This window comes from Botryllus schlosseri, chromosome 7 (genome assembly GCF_051294905.1).
Source record: "Botryllus schlosseri isolate E-star chromosome 7, Bs_hap1, whole genome shotgun sequence".
NCBI lineage: Eukaryota > Metazoa > Chordata > Ascidiacea > Stolidobranchia > Styelidae > Botryllus > Botryllus schlosseri.
Genome location: NC_137242.1, coordinates 25,447,405 through 25,467,251, shown reverse-complemented (window position 1 = coordinate 25,467,251; position 19,847 = coordinate 25,447,405). Strand labels below are relative to the sequence as shown.

At 41.0% G+C, this 19,847-nt stretch overlaps 2 protein-coding genes and 1 non-coding gene across 3 annotated transcripts in view; 1 reads left to right on the top strand and 2 right to left on the bottom strand.

Moving 5' to 3' along the window:
• The window catches only part of LOC145442888 (ribosome maturation protein SBDS-like), a 397,416-nt gene that overhangs the window by 3,209 nt on the left and 374,360 nt on the right, over positions 1–19,847 (bottom strand). The gene's annotated exons all lie outside the window — the stretch shown is intronic.
• Trnar-ccu (transfer RNA arginine (anticodon CCU)) lies at positions 258–330 on the bottom strand. The gene has a single exon. It is a non-coding gene; the product is annotated as a tRNA-Arg (tRNA).
• LOC145442778 (C-type lectin lectoxin-Thr1-like) lies at positions 2,196–16,809 on the top strand. Its single transcript, XM_080320762.1, has 7 exons — positions 2,196–3,377; positions 5,404–5,462; positions 7,519–7,597; positions 8,049–8,191; positions 9,786–9,892; positions 11,423–11,547; positions 16,047–16,809. Exons 1-7 carry the CDS (start codon positions 3,287–3,289, stop codon positions 16,079–16,081), a joined length of 639 nt encoding a protein of 212 aa, XP_080176888.1. The 5' UTR covers positions 2,196–3,286; the 3' UTR covers positions 16,082–16,809.

Genomic DNA, 19,847 nt, shown 5'->3' with positions numbered 1-19,847 from the left:
ACCCATATCTATTTTTGTTGCTTGCTGAATGACACAGGATGTACAGTACAGTGTACTGTACATATTTCAGTGGATGACATCTCTTCATATCGAAAACCTATAAGTTCATTTCTTGCTTCTGCAATGTGACTCGGATTGAATTGTTAAATAGATTCGCTCGGATATCTGATGAATTTTGTTTGTAAAAACGCTTTTCCTAATCCCACGCAGAATTGGCATTGGAGTTGAACCATTAGCGAAACCCGAAGAAAAAAATGAACCCATGGTGGGACTCGAACCCACAATCCCCGGCTTAGGAGGCCGATGCCTTATCCATTAGGCTACATGGGCGACGCTGCTACGAACGATATAACCACAATTAATTCAATTACGCTCACAGTAAGTCTTTGCGACTTTTTCTTGAATGATGATTATATTGTTTGGTATTCAATTTCTACAGTCGTACACCTTCCATATCGTAAGCAGAGACGGGATAACTTCATCAATGTAAACGATTGCGATTACGATTACTTCTGCTACGTCTCAAATCATAATAACAAATCCATTGCCGCATTGCCCGACTTTATAGCTTTTAACGATTTCTCGCTCGATCATAATTGCTATTTTGGCTGGTTTTGCGCTACGATGATATGCTTGCCGCAATACCAACCACATTAAATACACTTCAGTCCGAGTTCACTGGATATAGTTTCGAAATTCGAACGGCACATGACGTAGGCCTATAGTTAATCCAGCATTGATTTTTCGTTATTATGTGTAGCCTACTTTCACCAACTCCATCATCATCATCACCATTGGTTTATTAGCAATTTTATCAGTTCAATACACCACAAAAAAGCGATACAATAAAAAGACAGGAAGATGTCGAAGCGACTTGGAGTAGTCTATGGAATCAGACACCCCCCTTGGCCTAGGCCAGGGGTGGGCAAACTTTTGAGCTCGCGGGCCGCATTCAACATCTGAATCCATTCGCGGGCCGCAGTATATGAAATCGGGATTATATACCAAAACGCAATATTGGTATTTGATTATTATAGTGAGGACATGGAGATAATATATGTGCTTATTTAAAACAAGCCAAACATTGCTTTGATGATATCGTACATGCGTCAGAAACATATAGTGGCGAGATTTCATAGGCTGGCGGACCTCAATAACCAATTTGTCAAAACTATAGAGATGAAAGTCGGTTGGCCCGATTCTTAGAACAGGATTGAAATTTAAATCTGTAAGCAGCGATCTCGTTCATAGATTTACTAATTCCATTTTGGTGCAGTTCCAGGACACACAAGGCTGACAGCATCATAACCATGTTAGCTTCAAACACGCTTCTACTATGTGTAGATGAAATATAAATACCGCAATTCTACGCATACAGATAACGAATCTACCTAAGACACGCCCGAATCGTTTTTTATGAACACAACACTGAAATAATAAAACTGGAGTGGCTAATCTGAAATCCCACTCGTGATCCGAATTATTTCAATCTCGTTGCAGCTATCCCGCTGTGATATTTGATCCGTGCTTTTCAAACTTTTTAAGACACGCCCCCCCCCCCCCCCCTTTATGACGGTGAAAGATTTCGCGCCCCCTTATCGTCATATCACAAAACGCAACCAGGATGCTAGCAAACCTAACGGGTAGTTTGATGGCATGGAAGATACGACTGTGGATGAGAGATTTTTAAACATGTAATTCAGACGAAATACAGAGCAATAACTTTGAATTATATATAAATCGCGCATAGCGCGAAAAAAAATTTCAGTTAAGCTCAGCTTCGCGCCCTCTCCAGATGCTTTCACGCCCACCAGTTTGAGAACCAGTGTCTTAGAATTATCACGGTGAAATATCCTAAGAAAAAGTTAATCAAGTCCCTGCATTTATTCGATTTTTAGTACGCATTTTATCAATATTTTTTAAAAGTTTCTTTAGACTCTCGCGGGCCGCACAGAACGGTGTTGCTGGCCGTAGTTTGCCCACCCCTGCCCTAGGCGATGTAAAGAGGAGGCATGCACAGTATGCACACTGAATGAAAGTAAAGATGATAGTGTAGAAAAAGAAATCGACAAGAAATAGGGCGGCATGTCATTGGAAGCGAGATCGATAGAGGTCAGTCGTGGTCCGGTAATCTTGAGGATGGACTGTATTTCTTTAGTAGTAAATGCTTGTATTTCGACTTTAATGTGGACATGCTCGTCGACTATCGGATGGCCGGCGGGATACTGTTCCACACATCAGGTCCGGCATATACTATTTGATAAAGCGATGATCTTTTCGGTCGATCATATGATATTTGGACGACGTGGACGCGCGTGTGTTGTACTTGTGCGCTTTTGATTCTGAGGTAAAAAAAGCCATTGAAATATTCGGGGCAACGACCGCAGTGGAACTGATACATAAACTTGGCGTATGTTGTATGATAGTATGGAAAAAAACAAGCGACAAAAATGGGGTGGCATGTCATGGAAGCCGAGATCGATAGGTCAGTCGTGGTCCGGTAATCTTGAGGATGTGCTAGTATTCATTTAGTAGTAATTGCTTGTATTTCGACTTGAATGTGGACATGCTCGTCGACTGTCGGATAGCCGGCGGGATTCCGTTCCAGACATCAGGTCCGGCATATTTGATGGAGCGATGATCTTTTCGGTCGATCATATGATATTTGGACGACGTGGACGCGCGTGTGTTGTACTTGTGCGCTTTTGATTCCGAGGTAAAAAAAGTCATTGAAATATTCGGGGCAACGACCGCAGTGGAACTGATACATAAACTTGGCGATTTCTAGTTTCCGCATATCTCCACAGCTCTGTGACCCACATCAAAATTCTCCCATGGATCAACAGTCGAAAACCACTGGCCTAGAGTATCCAAATAAGAGGCATGCACAATTGCATACACAGTTACACACAGAATGAAAAGAAGATAACATAAAATTGTAAGCGGTGAATATCAATGTGACATTTGTCGGTAGGCGAAATCGATATGTCAGGTCGTGATCCGGTAATCTCGAGGGCTGACTAGCAATTATTCAGTAGAAACTGCTTGAAATGACTTTCGACAAGTTAGGGTGAGTGATGACACGATGTGACGTAGCTTAGTTATGTAGTTTTTCGCCCCGTGACTAACGCAGGAAATCGTGTAGTAACGATTCTCACTGACGTACAGCACAATATGATTTGCTAATGTAGCCTAACTCATTTTATCGAGTAAAAGGTAAAGTTACAAGGTCCCTTCTTATCGAAAACCTTAGCGATTTTTGTATGGCATATAGCCTAGATCTATCATGGCGTCGATATCAATGTTTCGCATATTATGTTTCATAACATTACTGTGGATTCGCGTATTCGGAGTATATGTTGAAGCTGCTTCGGATGGTGAGTGATATCAGATAGATAACGATAATGTTATGTTTTTTCTTAACGTCTATTTCAAGAATACATCTGGAATATTTAAACTCGACAATATGAATGTTGTGTGCGTTCATATCTGTAAAATCAAGCAAATAATTCTTGCGGCATGAATTCGCTACTGGTCTGCGGCTTGCTATATTTGTCATGCTTTTGTGGAAATACAAGGATTTTCCCGGGCCCATTATTGTTACACAAAACAGAAGAATCATAGCAGTTGAATTGTGGTGTTTGGACGAGCTGCGATGCTTGGTGCTGGGATTTTGTCAAGTGCCGTGGCGTAGGAGCTACGATACCGTCCCTGGCTTTCGTTGAAAATGCCGCCCAAGTAGACTGCAGCACATTTTGAAATAGTTTCATGTTCAAGAAATCTTTCAAAAAAATAATTACAAATAATGTGCTGCGTCTCAGAAGTTCAATATTGCTTGAGAAAAACGACAAAAGGTTCAAAATATAGAAGACGCAAAATGGAGAACAAATGTTAGGCTATTACCGTAGGCAAAAAAAAGATCCATAGCCGTCTCAAAATTAAACTTTTCGAGCTTTCGATCAAAGAAAATCAGCCATAGGCCTAATATATTTTACATCAAGTATTTGAACGTAGTCTCTTCCTATAGCAAAAATCGATATCAGTATCAGTTTATTAATATTTTCATCATTTCAAGACACCACAAAACTGCGATACAATGAAAAGATAGGAAGGTGTCGAAATGACTTGGAGTAGTCTTTTGAGATCAGACACCCACCTTCGATCGATAGTGCTGCTGATAGCCAATCATCATACATGGCAGAACGTAGGCTAAATAATATGACTTTATCAGAGAGGAACCCCTCTCGCAGCTTGCAATGGAAACACGAAGGGTAGGCAGGCTGAGATAATGTTTCAGACACAGACATAAGAAGGTGTGATTTTATAGCTAACCACTGTAATAGCCTACATCAAACGCTGTCACGCGCAACATATTATCAAAAACTAAGACCGATTCCAATCTGGATCATAACAAACTAGCTCGTGATTAGCCATCTTTCAGTGATGTGTGCAGTGTGCTCTGAGCAGCCTCACCTTGCCGTCCCCTTCGAGCCTGCCGCCCCTGGCGCAGAGCCAGAACCGCCAAGTGACTGCTACGCCTCTGGTCAGATGGTAGAGAGTTTTATACTAACTAAGTGACTATACTCGTAGGCAATGTTCCCTCGAAGCTGCGCGCGTGCGCAATTGCGCAGTGCTGACACGGTCGCTGAGCACAAAAAAGTATAAGTTGCGCACAAAAAAGTCGATGTGATGACTTTTTTTAGTCGTTACGCACTGTTGTCCAAGGGACCGCGCAGTGACTTGGTGAGTGCGCGCAGACGCGTGAACAATTACAGGGAACATAGATCTCTGTGCACGGTATTACCAAACTATCCGTAGCCAACAACTAAATGACCATCAATGACAATGACATATATCAACGCATATTGTTTAGCAATCCCAACAAGTTATCCGGTAGTAGGCTATGATAAATGATACTGCCGCCATGTCATAATGCAAAATTCACAACTGTCAATAGATATATACATGGGTAAATCGGTATTTATCATTTTATAAATTAAGATCATGTTGTCATAGGCTTGAGATAAATGCATCACTAAGCGATGGAACCAGTGGTTCCAAGTATTTTAGTGTGGCGACTCCATATTTAATAATATCTTTTCGGCAATGAGTGTGGATTATTCTTGGTACTGTAATGGGGTGACTCTGGTGTGACGTCTGTCAATTCGACAAAGCACCTCTTTTGAAGTTTAGGCCTTCACTAGTTTGGTTCGCCAGCGTGGATATGTTTTCAAATGGAGAACTGCAGCATGTATTTAATGGAAGGAGAATGACTAGGTGTGCATTAGTGCATAACTTCAAATGAGTGGACTCCGCACAATAAGTTATTGCGACTCCTCTGCTTATCTTATTCACGGGTCGCTTCTGCCTGTTACGTTCGAACCTATGTGCATTTTGTTTCAGGGCGATTCTGTGCGAAGTCTTTTCGTGATGGAAAATGGTCTACCGCAGGCAAATGTAAGGTAGGTGTTAAATGTAGTTGTATATCATTATCAACTGAGTGGCAAAGATTGATAGTACATCATCTGAGTTACAGAACTCTTATGTGAGGGAAACATTTAAAAGTGTCGTTATCATCGTGCACGGTCTATTTAAATCAGTAAATTTAAATCAGAATGTAACCCCTATAACACTTGACCCCTAATATATATATCGACTTTCAATTAAATAAAAGGGCAAAAGAAAACAGGAAACGAAAGAACATCAAGATAATCAGTTTTGGGTCCTTGTTAAGCGCCTCCAGCGTGGGCGGTCGTGGGCGTCTTCGAGCGATAGCCCGCGATGCAATAGCTCGATCTCTATTGTCGAGCGCCATGTGGTTCTATTCCAGCCACGTCTGTGCCATGGCTCCGTCGGAATGTGGTTGATGATGGCAGCGGCTGGTTGATCGTCTTGATGAAGCACTAGATGACCGATGACCCCTAATGATAACCCAATCTAAATCCCTATCATATCCATAACACTAAGCAATTGCTGCAAACGCCGAACCCTAACCCAGCTAAAACTCTCGCCCCATGTAGCCTAACCCTAAACCACGACTTTTACCTCAAATTGAAATATTTCTCACTCAGTTGTCAGTAGAATGATCTGTCACTCAGATAGGCGTTTTCCCTGGATTATCATTTGGTACTCATGTTGTGTACCGTCTATATCTTCTAGTTTAAAAAGTTCCGAGACGTTCATGTTGGTATGCTTCTTCTCGAATATTCGAAAATCATCGGAATATAACCTATAACTAAGTATGCCTATTGTACATAGGGTTGCATTTAAAACAAACGGTGTTTTAAACAGTGTTTTAAACAAAGGCCTTTAGAAGAAATGGTGATTTTATTAGTTGTAAAATTATGCCATAATAGACTCTTTGGGGTTAGAGAGATATGATATTATTTTTCGCCTGCACCATCGAGATGTTTTGACGACGGAGTTGCGATACGGCCGTGAGGTCATCTAGTCTGCGCCCCCGTTTTTTTTCTCCTCCATGCTATCCGTGATTGCTGAGCGCCTAGCAGGATAGCTGCGGATACCAATTTTCGAGTCTTTGGTATGACCCGGCCGGGATCGAGCCCACGACTTACCGATCGAGAAGCTGGACGCATATATCTCGCTTGGTCCATTGCAAAATATATTAAAACCCTAAGCTTTTCGAGCTGACACTCTTCAAGGGCAATCGTCAGCAAATGGAGAATTTCAAAAACATGCATCTAGCTACATTGCATACAACCAATTATGACGTCATAGAAACAAAACAACATGAAATACAGGCAAACCGACCAAAAATTGACTAAAAATTCCTTCTGCTGACACAAGCGCGGTCGGTGGATTTTTATATAAGTCGATTCCAGTGCAGACAGATAGAAATTAGTGTGGACTCTACCTAATAGCCTATATATAGAGAATCTTTCATCGCGATAGTTTTTAGCGCAAGTTGCATTCTCAGCCAGATGCTTGCTGATGGCAGAGTTCATAGCCATGGCCTGATTACGTTCTAGTAATCGCAGATCAGTTACGGCTGCATCTTCGCGAGAGTCCAATGTGCGCGATCTAATAACGCTCGGAACATGTTGCTTGATGCGTTCCTGCAAGCGCTGAGTTGTTCTTCCCACGTACCGATAATCACAGTGGCACTTGAAATCATAGACTATATTGCTTTGTTGACAAGCAGGAAAAACATCTTTGCGCGTTGCAGGAAGCAATTGTTTGGTGGTAAACACAACATTAGTTTTTACGTTATCGTAACAGCGATTTACTGCAGAAATCAACAGCAATAGTACAGATATTTCGTCAAAGGAGCTATATTTACCCTATATTTTCAATTGCCAATGTTAATCCACTATGACGTCACAATTGGATATTCGTGACGTAATGGCTTGAAACAAAAACATGCTTTATACAAGGGTCTTGTTAAACATGTTTGTTTTAAATTGATTTTTGTTTTAAATGCAACCCTATCTATGAATGCTTCAATTGCTGTATCGCAATATTATAACGGCAAATTACCACGTTATCATTTGTTCTCAGGGCGGAACAACTGTCGGTGATGTTGTGAATGCTTTGCGAAAAATGGTTTCAGAAAAGAAAAAGCCGGCTTCAACTTCTGGTAAAACATACTGATTCAACTAATGATTCCGTGATAATGCTTTTTCCAATGTCTTCTATAGTACCCGATTTTCACGGAGAACAGCTATTTTGCTAGTTGATTTAATTAGCATAGAGAAGAAGCAAGTCGCTTAGCACGTATCTAAAACACTAGGAAATCCTGCCATATAACATTTCTCGAATAGATGATGATTAGTTCTGGATGCCTGACAATCTTATCGATGGTGCTATTATAGTTCTCCACTGTAGACGCACAATGTACAATGCAATGCACAGAACAGATAAGAGAATGTCGAAACGACCAGCAAGCAGTGTTGGGATGACTCGAGTCAGTCTAGAGTCCAGACCCTAGGCGTACAGAACTTCTTGATAGACTTGAATTTTACATTCATATTGTTTATTATGCCGTAAACACTTTTGCACCTAATGTTACCTCGTCCTATCTAACACAGGTGTTTCTTGTCCGCGAGATTGGAAGAATAGGAGTGGAAAATGTTACTATTTTTCGACCGTAGGTGCCTCATGGGTAAATGCACAAAGAAACTGCCAAGGAATGGGAGCAAATCTTGTTACTGTTGACCACGCTATGGAAAACGTAACGTTATGACGATGCATATTACGCATAAAATTAGAAACTAAATTCATATAGTGAAGGGGATGACTTCATTCCATTCAACTCACGACACAGTATCGTTTGTGTGGAACTAATTGAGGCTCTATTATAATCCTACTGTATATCTAGCATGTGTGCCCTGTGAGCAGCATTATCTGGAAACTATAGCTGACGCGGTTTCGGTAACGCGGTCTAGGCGACGCGGTCTGGACTTCGCAACTGAATATGTGTTAGTGAATATGCATCAGTACATGAACACAAACTGAACATATTAAGTGGTTTGAAATTACCTCGAAATCGAAAAATATTAGACATACATATGCTACCTTGACCTCATTTATTCGAAAATTCTGCTAGTGAAACGAAAGATATTGAGTGACTCGAAATACTGGCAACGCGAAGGTTAAGTCTGTTCGTATTATGATGACAGACCCAGACTAAATTTAAATCGGAAGACACATTGATAGTAATTGTCCAGTTCAGATATAGTCGTCAAATTATATATGTTGAGATCAAACATTTGCCGTAATCGCAATATTTGCGAGTTTATATAAAACAAATTGGATCACTCATCTTTGAATGGAAGGCGTTCTTCTGGCTATATAGAACTATTTTAGGATCAATATATTTTTTGGAATTTCTCCGCTCCGGTCATTGCCGCCTGAAAGCGAGGGCATCTATATAAAATCGGCTGCTTCGATACGCCTTTCTGCGATCTATGCCACGCACCCGAGGCTGTAGAACACCTCCTCCTCGCATGCCCAAAATACGATTGGCATCGATCGTATTTAAGTGATTTGTGCCCGAACTTGAATGTAGAATGCACAACATATGACGTTCTCGTGCGACCATAGAAGGTCTATCACCTCTCGTTGAGTTCGTCCTGGCCAGCGATGCGATCTTTTAAGCCAGTGGTTCCCAACGGGCGATATCGCCGATTTGGCGGTCTAGGGGGCGAAAATGATGAAAATGACGAAGGGAGCGACAGGGGGGCGAAAATGGACAAAGGGGGCGACGGGGGGCGAAAATAGCGAAGGGGGCGATAGGGGGGCGATGACGCGTCAAAACGGTTGACATTTTTCTTTCTAGTCAACCCATGGAAATTCAGTTACAAAAGTCTGTCAAATTAAACATCGAGCCGAAAATTGACCTTTTTTTTTTAGTCAACCCGCCGATGATTCCAGTTTGTATGCCCAATTTTCGGTACACAAAATTTGGGGGGCGATGATCGGTGTTGGCCTTGAAAAGGGGGCGATGGGTCGAAAAAGGTTGGGAACCACTGATTTAAGCCATTTATAGGTAAATGACTTGTGACTTGTAAAACGAATTTTTTGCCGTGGCCCACCAAACCGATAAGGTGATAAGCGCAACATCGTTTCATTTTCACCATTACTAATAATAATAATAATTTCTTGGATTTAGAAAATTGGCTATTGACGTTTTATATTGGTTTATTATAGTTTAATAATTTTCTTGGTTAAGTAAGTCGTTTTTGAAATAAGTTAACGCTCGATATCGCGATATATCAGTTTATCCCTTATCGTCACTGATGTTGCCAAACCTCCTTCTATTCTAGTCGTATCTACATTCAAACATGATAACGGATAACATGTGGATTGGATTGCATGATCGAGTCACCGAAAAATCGTTTGAGTGGATCGATAGAACTGCAAAGACCTACACGTAAGAAATATTATTGCATTATAATTTATTCATTAAATGTGGTTGATTAGCATCGGTTCCTGAAACGAATTATTAGGGGGAAACTACGGCCCACGGTCCTCATGTGGCACGCGAAAGCCTCAAGAAGCGCTCTAAAAATAATGACTGCTGAATGCGTACTAAAATTATGGAAGTGATGCAGAGACTTGATTATAGACTGTTTTTAATATAAATCCTCATGATATTGGTAAGTTATAATGGTATTACGGTATTTTTAGATTTTATTGCTTGCACATTAGCCAGACCTCGGGCCTACGCATGTTAAAATGCTTCGGTTACTAAAAACGTGTAAGAATTGTCAGATTCGTCGCTGCAATTTGTAACAGCACAGGAAACCTAACATTCTAAATCGATGCACAGTTTTTCAAATTATGAGGTACAAAATTAATCCACATAATTAATAAAATGTTTGATACAATAGTAGTAAGTTATGTAGCTGTCGTCTGCACAAAAGAACGTACAGAATCAAATTTTCATCCTGCTCAAAGAATTGGCACAACCTAAACTTTCATCCCTAATTTTGACAAATTTGTTATTGAGGATGGCCAGTTTCTAAAATCTCGTTAATGTGTCTGGCGCTAGTGCGTTTCCATCAATTCACTACATTTTATTCCATTTTAATTTATCGGTGTATCCTCTCCGTGTCTTTGGTTACAATTTTATCAAAAAGATTGTGTTTTGACTCGCAATGTCGATTTTAGTCTAGTGCGTCCCGCGAGATTGATTCAGATGTTGAATGCGGCCCTCGAGCTAAAAGGTTTGCCCACCCCTGGGTTTAGTGAACACTGAACATCTTTATTGATAACCTTTGGAGACCCGGAGCCGTTCATTCTCAACAGAGCTGGAGCAGGAGCTGGAACCATCAGTTGTTTGAAAGTAGTTCCTGGTCCGATGTATGTCATAAGATGCTATACTACTACTGAATCGTTGCCTTTTTAGTGGCACCTTTTTTTAACTAACCACGTTGCTTGGTATTTGACAGCAGAGCAGTAACTTGTTCATATCTTAACTACAACCGATGTTAAACGTCTACTGCGGCTGACCAATTTCGTAGTTTTCACAGAGGTATTTAATTTTACCGAAGCCGAAGCTGAAGTCGGAGCAGTGGTATCAATGAGCTTCGGAGCTAATCAAAGAGAGCTCCGGAGCTGGAGCAACATTCACTCCTGCTCCAAAGCCCTGGTTAAGCAGAACGTAGGCCGATATCCAACGACAATATTCGCTTCCGTAGACTGATTATTCAAGTAGGCACCCATTTCCTGCTGGACAACCTTTCTTCTAATTTTTCATGACAATATGATGTTTCCCCATTTTCGTAAATGAAAGTAGGTCTTATCTCTTTCAATACATCACCAGAGAACATTTTCGATTTCCTTGAAAAGGAGGGCAATTCCTACTAAATGAGGAGATATGGTAACCCCAGTTCTAAGCCTGTATTCCGTGCCTCACTTCTTGAATCCTGTCTACTCCAATGCGTTTGTGATATTTCAGGAACTGGGGACCTACCGAGCCGAATGGCTTCCCGGGCAATGAAAATTGTGTGGAAATGTGGCGTGACTTTGGAACATGGAATGATCAGAATTGCAATGACCGTCGACAATATGTTTGCGAAAGAAGTAGGTTGCAGTACCTATACGAGCATTGAATATAAAGAGCCGTTTCGTGACGAAGTTAGCCCATTTTCCAATTTCCAACATGCAATGCTTCACAGCCGACTATATTTGACTAGCTGGAACAGTGATGTCCAAACTGTGTGCCGCCACAGATTCTCATGTGTGGCGCGAATCTTTTCGTAATTTTTTTCAGAAATTGCGACTTGAACGCTCTCAAATTGCTCCATAGCTGATAAATAACCACACCTGGCCATTGCATCGGAACGAAACCAATCGCGGCTTTGCTGATGAGTTGGGTAGCCTAATTGTCACGTCATAAGCGGGTTGCTATGCGTCGAAGAAAGTCTTTATTTGTTTCAAGCATATACAGTTATACACACTCATATGCCAAAAAATACACCGCAAAACGTAAGTTAGCACACTGCCTGGACTTCAACGTGCACCGCCACGTATTCCGCGCCCACGGACCCCCCTCTTCACACACACACACACACACACGTTTTAGTTCAGATATAGCTCATTTATCGTGTGACTGTCATCTTCCTGTGCCAATATTAACTGTAGGCTAGTGATAAACGGAAACAAAATGGCTTTTCTTGAAAGTTATATCATATTATTTAGGTAGAAATTGGAAATACTTCCATTATTTTAATGCGAATTCTGTAGCTCCATTAACGTCGATCTCTAGCTGCATATAACGTCCAGCCTAGTCATTTCTATCTAGCAGCTCATCTCGAAGTTATTCCGGAATAGCGGGATGTTTATCACAGAGGGAAATGGATGTTTGTAAACAAATTTGTCAAATCCACAAAAAAAACATTTCCAAGCCGCAATATGTTTGTATCGGTAAGCTATTCGCAATTAGGCAATTAAAATGACTTTGCACAAAAGAATATCTCATCTCAGACGGCCATTCTGTTTATGTGAGTCCTGAAATTTTAGCAGTTATGAAGCGGAACTGCTTCGTGATTTCTCTAATCAAAAAAAAAATACAATTTTGGTTATCAACGATTTTGCAAATTGGGAGGTTCCACGGACCCCCTAGAAATGCTATGCGGATCCCCGGTTGAGAACCATTGGTCTAGATCAGTGGTTCCCAAACGGTGGGGAATTCCCCACTGGTGGGGAATTCAAAGGTTTCTGGTGGGGAATAGACCCATTTGTTAAACACCATATATAGGACGGGCTACATATTTATGGAGACACATGCGCAATTACCATTACCAGTTAACTGCTTTAGAATGTATGTATCGAAAATCATATTGCGTGTTGTTCACAAAAACTCATTTAACTCCGGATAACCTATGATGGCGTCACAAACGCATCCAGCACGACCAGAACGTATTAACGTGCAATACGGCCGTAAACCAAACTTTACGCTGATTGGTCGAGAGACAATGGCCATGGATACGACGCAGCAACGGAGGACGCTGCATTTACCTAAACCTATAGTCGGCACTACGATGTATTCCTATAGCCGTGTAGACTGTATAAAAACGACAAGATTACAGTCAAATGTTTATTTCTTTATCCATAATAAAATTAGGAAAGGAAATAAAATATTTAATAGCATATACTGAAATATAATGCCGAAATACTGCTGTGTTTATGAATGCAGTGCCACCAATGACAATGAACTGGGGAAGAACAGATCTTTCCATTCATTTTCTTCCAACGTAAAGGACAGGAAGGCTTGGGAATGCAGAGTATAAGAAGGCAGGACTATTTGTGACATACATTTGGGCCTGAATTTGATGCCAATAAGAGTGATTTACTTGTAATTATCTAGCAGCAGTCAAATATAAACTAATTTTCTGTGATTTCTGCCCAAGTTCAAATTTCATGAGCTCATCGCATGTGCTGTTACGATACTTCAAGCACACCAGTGCGGATGAGGTCTGCTCAGCTAGAATCACTCTCTCATGTGAAGCACCCAGATATCCATATGGAAAAAGAACAAGACCGATCTTTGCTACATTCACATGAGTGATGCTTAGTAGTCTTGAATGGCCCTTTCTTCGTGCAATATCCCCCACGATATTAAATATCTGTTCATACTGTACTGTCCTTGAAGTGATTTGAAAAGAGATGTTGCATATGGAGTAGGCTACCTGCTGTCTTGTTCCCCTCAAAGCACTCCAAAACCCTACCAAAATTGCTACTTGTGAGTTGAAGAGCCCTATGTATTTACCCCATTCTGCACATCCTCTCTGTTCTGATGTCCTCTGGTAGCTAATCTGCATATGACTGACTTCGTTGGCTTCTAACCCTAAGATTCAGGTGATGGATTTGAAGATTCCATTTCAAGACTACACGATGGCGATTCTAAATCATGATCACCCGATAACAATGTAAGATTTGCATGTGCAGCATCCGCAACATTGGAGGAAGACAGTTGACACGGCATGGAGTTCAGGGTCCGCCTCTTTGCAATGCGCATATCTTCTGCTTCACCACGGAGATTGCGACTGGGAATCGCACCTCTCTTTAGACGTGACTGTATTGGTGTATCTATAATGCACTAGCAGCAGAATCTTCCTTGCAAAAGTGGTGGGAGTAAATTATTATTATTATTATTATTATTATTGTACACAACAGTGGTGCTTTTAGTCTGTTTAAGGCTTTGTGCTCCACGACATGACAGTATTTGAACTGATCAATGCATTTATTCTTGTCTTTGACATTCTTTCCACTCTCTCACGCATCGGCTCGCGATTCATCAGGTCGTTAGTTGCCGACTTGTATCTTGGCTCACTGTGATTTCTGGGCTTTTTAAGTCACTGCAACTGCAGTGAGGTCGGCGATGAGGAGCAAATGAAGCTTGTGGAAGTAGGATTGAAATCCTGCCTTCTTACTCTGCATTCCCAAGCCTTCCTGACCTTTGCGTTGGAAGAAAATGAATGGAAAAATCTGTTCTTCCCCAGTTCATTGCCATTGGTAACACTGCATTTATATACTCAGCAGTATTTCGGCAATATATTTTAGTATACGTTACTAAATTTTTATTTTTATTTCCTAATTTTAATATTGATGACGAAATAAACATTTAACTGTAATCTTGTCGTTTTTATACAGTCTAGACGGCTAAAGGAATACATCGTAGTGCCAACTAGGCTTAGGTAAATGCAGCGTCCTCCGTTGCTGCGTCGTATCCATGGCTATTGTCTCTCGACCAATCAGCGTAAAGTTTGGTTTACGGCCGTATAACGCTATCGCTAAATTTTGAGGGTTACCGGTATCGGTTCACATACGTTTTATGTTGCAGTTTTAGGCGATTGTCTTGCGTACTGGCGTGGTTGTGCGTCTTGTGTACTTAAAGAAGCTAATAGCTTCTCCGCAATGACGAAAGTTTTGGGTAGTGGGGAATGAACGCTCGGAATAAGCTAAAGTGGGGAATGAAGGCAAAAAGGTTGGGAACCACTGGTCTAGATAATGTAGTTCAAATTTCACTCACGGCGTCATTCTCAAAGATAATCTGTTTTTTTTTTAATTTCTTGATGACTTGTTGTCCTTTCACGGACCCCCTAAAGCTAGTTGGCGGACCACAGTTTAAGAACCCCCGCTTTACGTGGTTAGACAGTCCATTTGGAAAGATCGAATCCAGCAATCTTATTGCAGAAGAACAGCTGATTGATTTATGAAACCCTCGGTTTTTAAAAGGCTGTTTTCGCAAAAATGGTTGAGTTTTGGCTGTCTCCTTTCACATCATATATAGGCTACCATGATAGGTACAAAATCAATATGAATTTGTTGTCATTTCGATGTTCATAACTATATTAACATTGCTTTATTGTTTTGACTGAAATTATCAACTGTACACGAGATGGACTGCTTGAAATTAACGACGAATTGCGGGTATGTTTGTCAACAATCCCACCTCGTTATAGTCGTATAAATATAAGCATAACCATCCCATTACCACCCAAATTATTTTCTAAATGCAACTTTCATGTAAGTGTGCCGGGCGTGCTTCATAATTTTCATAGTGTGCCGCAAGCCAAAAAAGTTGGTAACCACTGTTCTAAACACTTATATTTTTTTTTCCTTCACCAAAGTCCGTGCTTTTCCTTGTGAATGCGATCTCGTAATTAAGACGCATTCGGTCTTACCGACTTTGGGTAGGGTGATCAATGACCATATGACCGATTCTAAGAGGATTTGTCATCCTTTTTTTCAAGAAATTTAAAATGTCACCCGAGGATGTACAAAGTTCTAAAAAATGTCATAATAGTGTTGATAACTGGATTTCGACGGAATCAAAGCATGAAATTTGCACAGGAAACGCTTATCGCCAGCGGATGCATTAAAAAAAGCAATAACATAGCCGTAATTATTTCCAAATTACCTGCGTTTTCCCGTCTACTATTATAACATTTGTAACTTATCAAAAGTGTCCTCTTTTTGGGATCTGCAAATAAGGTACCCCTAACGTTGGGAATACTGAGAATGAGTGTATTATCTATTAAAATATCACCGATAACTTAAAGCATCTTGTCTTGCAGATAATGACCAAGCTGTCCGACGAAGTTTTAGGTGAAAAAACTGCACTATTTCTTTTATTCTACCGATGTTCTCTCACGGGCTCAGATGACGATAATGGAGTTCATGCTAACGAGCATTGCTACATATTGGGTGTTGTGACTATAGGACGATTATTTTTTGACATGCCAAAATTGTTTACAAAGTCAAAATTTTTTGTAACTTACATTTGTTTGTATCGTAGATGTTTGCACTGTCGGTGAACTTATCATGTGACATTTTACAGCTTGTAGCCTACTTTTATAGGCATGCCGTTGTAGACGGTCCATTTTCTGCTCATTGTGAATCCTAAACGGTCAAATGAAACAAATAGGTTGACATGGTGTTATGCTCAGCGTACCGCGATATCCTAACTGAAGCAAGACTACGTGGGCATTGCATGGTTCTTATATCAAGAAGCGCATCATGAAAAATTGTGATTTAGTAGACAACATTGCCAGAATGGAGCAACACGGTGTGTCACCAGCAGTGTACGAGCAACTTCAGTGTTACCAGCCAACAAAAACAACTGCTGCTGTTGAACGTTCTTTCTGCATTCTTGGCAAGCTATACTTAAAGTAGGCTACTTAGTAAGGGCAGACACTTTCTACCCGAGAATGTAGGAAAGTATCTTTCGTTGTACTACAACAAATTATTTCTACCATAATGCGTGATGTAGCCTATAACTTATACTGCAATTCTTCATAGTTCCAGATTTCGTTACAATAAATACTTTTCACGTAAAAATTTGTCAGTTTTTAAGTCCAAATACTTTTTTCAAGTCAAACTACTTCTTCAGGACAGACAGTTCCAACCAGAAATGAAGATAAGTAGTACAATTCTAACATTATGTGGGAAAATGCCTAATTTACATACATGAGGTCAAAGTTGAGTTTTTGGAGGTCAAAAAATGTCAAAATTTTGAATTTTTAGATCAAAATCTCCCGTTTTGTGGTAGAAAATCGTCCTAGATATGACTTATGAGGATGACCGAATGCGCTTTCCTTGTCGCTTCGTTGTACTGTGTCATCGAATACGGTAGCCACCATACGGCCCGAAGGTGTCGCAATGGCTCCTACTCACTCCCGCCTAGCAAAGAAGTGGATTCATCGTGATTGTTGCATCATGGCGTACCACAGTACGACAGTACCGCTATTCTATAGAATGTAAACATTTAGGCTACATTCGATAGCTATTCACTGTTTATTGCACGTGATCTAGTGGTATCGTCGGTTTGGTATTAGTTTGGTTATTAGAATATGATTAGTTAGGTTATTTCAATTATTGTCTTACTGCTGCTTTGATATCTTGTTTCAGTCAATCATAGGCGCCGAGTTACGGGGTGGCGGCCACCTCATACAATAAGATTAAACGCCCGCCGTCTACGATATTAAATCAATAGCGCTGTCAATTAGCGAGTCCGCGATAGCGCGTAAATGCCAACTATTTACCATTAACCGATACGCGCGCGAATAATTGAATACGGAGCTCGTCGGCGACGACGAACTAGTGCTTAAAACGCCCCAATAAATTGTAATCCGTGATTAGTAATTAGTAACACCATCTTCTCTCTCGACCAGACGAGCGAATTCACATTCTCCTTCTCTTAATTTAATTGTTTTTGCGCGCATATTCGTTTACAAAATATTTCTTCAGTTAATTCTGTTATAGTCTCTTTAATTGCAGGCCTGGAGCGCTAAATAGGACAGTGTGTTTGTGTATGCCTGCGAATTGAAAGTTATTCCAGCGCAAAGTTCGCATATTCATTACTCTGACAAGACTTTGCCAACTTTTTATCGGGAAATGCGACAATACAGCTCAAACGTGGTTATAATGAGCATACAATTGTCGCGATGTCAGACAATTGTAACCCCATTGTGCTGTACGCAAGCTGAGTTGAGTAATTACTGATTAGATGCGCGCTTTCTCGTTTTCTATCATCTGTAGGCTACGAATTCTTGTCTGCTTCATGCACTCGTATTGCCTCGGTGTCACTGGTAGCGTTTGATTTGTTATTACTACTGCGCATTGTGCAGTGCTCGGTGTTGAATTGCGTTGTCAAATATTGATGCAACACGAGATTTTAGTTGGCGCAAATTCTGAATTTATTCGATTCGCATCATTTAACGATCAAATTCGACTGGCTGAGCGGGGCGTACGTAGGCCGTAGGCTCCGGGCTGATATTAACCAGCGCTTTGTCGGCATTAAAACCCCTGGTGCGTAGCCAGGAAGTTTCTCATTTATAACTAGAAATCCCGTCCCTTTGAAATGCCAATTCATTAATTCGTATTGTCGATGCTGCGTACTGCAAATTAGCGAGAATAATTTGTATGCAAAATGGGTCATCGTTATCTCATGTGCGCTATCGGCGGTGGTTTGATTTATCGCGCCCGCATGCAGGCCTGCTACCGTCTGCGAAACACTCTCGCAAAATTGTAACAATCTCTGAGTTTAATATTGTTTGTGTTTATGTATCATTTTGATTAAAACTTATGCCCGCGTCTGAAAATATTGTGGTCGTTGCCATTGCCGAATCTGGGTACTTAGGTATGACTAGAGCACACTGTAATTGTAATTATTGCAGGTCTGCGGCATGTCAGCAATTTCGTTATCAGCGCAACCTTGCCGGCCGATTGTGCAGTCCGATAAAATTGATCACTACCATGTATTTCGCACAGCGTACCGAGGCTGATTTCAGCAAACTAACGATCCTTATTAGATGTACAAATTCGACCTCATCGTTACAAACGTAGATTTCATCGCGCGCTCTGAGAAACACCATCTCCTATCGCGATTTGACGACCAAATATACGTTCACCTTCTACAAATTAAAGTGCATTATTTGCATCGATGAAGGCAGAAAGCCGCGTTTAAACTATTTTTTGAACCATTTTTATGATAAATATTCTCGGAGCGCAAAGTTGAACACTGTGTTATTGCGTGTGCCTGCAAGTTGGAATTTATTCCAGTGCCCATAATATTTCTCCAATTATGCTTTGCGAACTTAAATCGGGAAATGCAACAATGCAGTCAAAATCGATGTTTTAATCACCAACCAATTGTCGCGATGCGATGAGCTACTCAGTACTAAGTAAAAATCAGGGATATCCCTGGTAAAAACCCATCGCGTTGGCGGTAAGGGATAATTACTGATTGGCCGCGCGCGTTTGTAATCATCATTCTTGTCTGTCATTCGTGTTCCAGAATTGTCGTGCTGTGTTGCCGCTCAGTCCAGCGACGTATGTCGAGCGCGCGGCAGTCAATGACCCAATTTAGCAATTATCTCAGCGGGTGATCGCGTCGCGTTACATTGTGCGATGCGATAAGCGTGCACAGACGAATCTCGCTAATTAATCGGGGCCCCGCGTAACTGATAACACGACTTGTTGAATTGCAACTGAGTATTAGCGTCAGAATGGTCATTTCAAAAGGATGGGTTCTGCGTTTCAAAAGGAGGGGGTTTCGACACCCCTTGGCTACGCGCCTGCCGCCACCCCATGCAAAAATAAAAGTCGGCGCCTGTACTGTATATATATATAATATGTTTAACATAGAAACACGTTGTCAAGTAAGATTGTATTTGAGTACTTTAGGATGTATGTATGTACGGATTTTTCGGATCCATAAATAAGAGGGGGGGGTGGAAATTTGTTTCGGGATTGATAAGGTGGCGATGAGTTGGAAGAGGTTGGAAACCACTGACATATAGCTTCCGCATTTCGAGCCACTATAAAGGCGAATTCACACACACCCGGTTGCACAGTAGATTCGCACGTAACGCGTG

What these genes read in the sequence shown, in the direction of transcription:
- LOC145442778 (XM_080320762.1), top strand. Translation starts at nt 3,287, where the DNA reads ATGGCGTCGATATCAATGTTTCGCATATTATGTTTCATAACATTACTG. An exon ending in CTACCGCAGGCAAATGTAAG is followed by an intron (nt 5,463 to 7,518) that starts GTAGGTGTTAAA and finishes ATTTGTTCTCAG; the next exon opens with GGCGGAACAACTGTCGGTGA. An exon ending in AAAGCCGGCTTCAACTTCTG is followed by an intron (nt 7,598 to 8,048) that starts GTAAAACATACT and finishes TATCTAACACAG; the next exon opens with GTGTTTCTTGTCCGCGAGAT.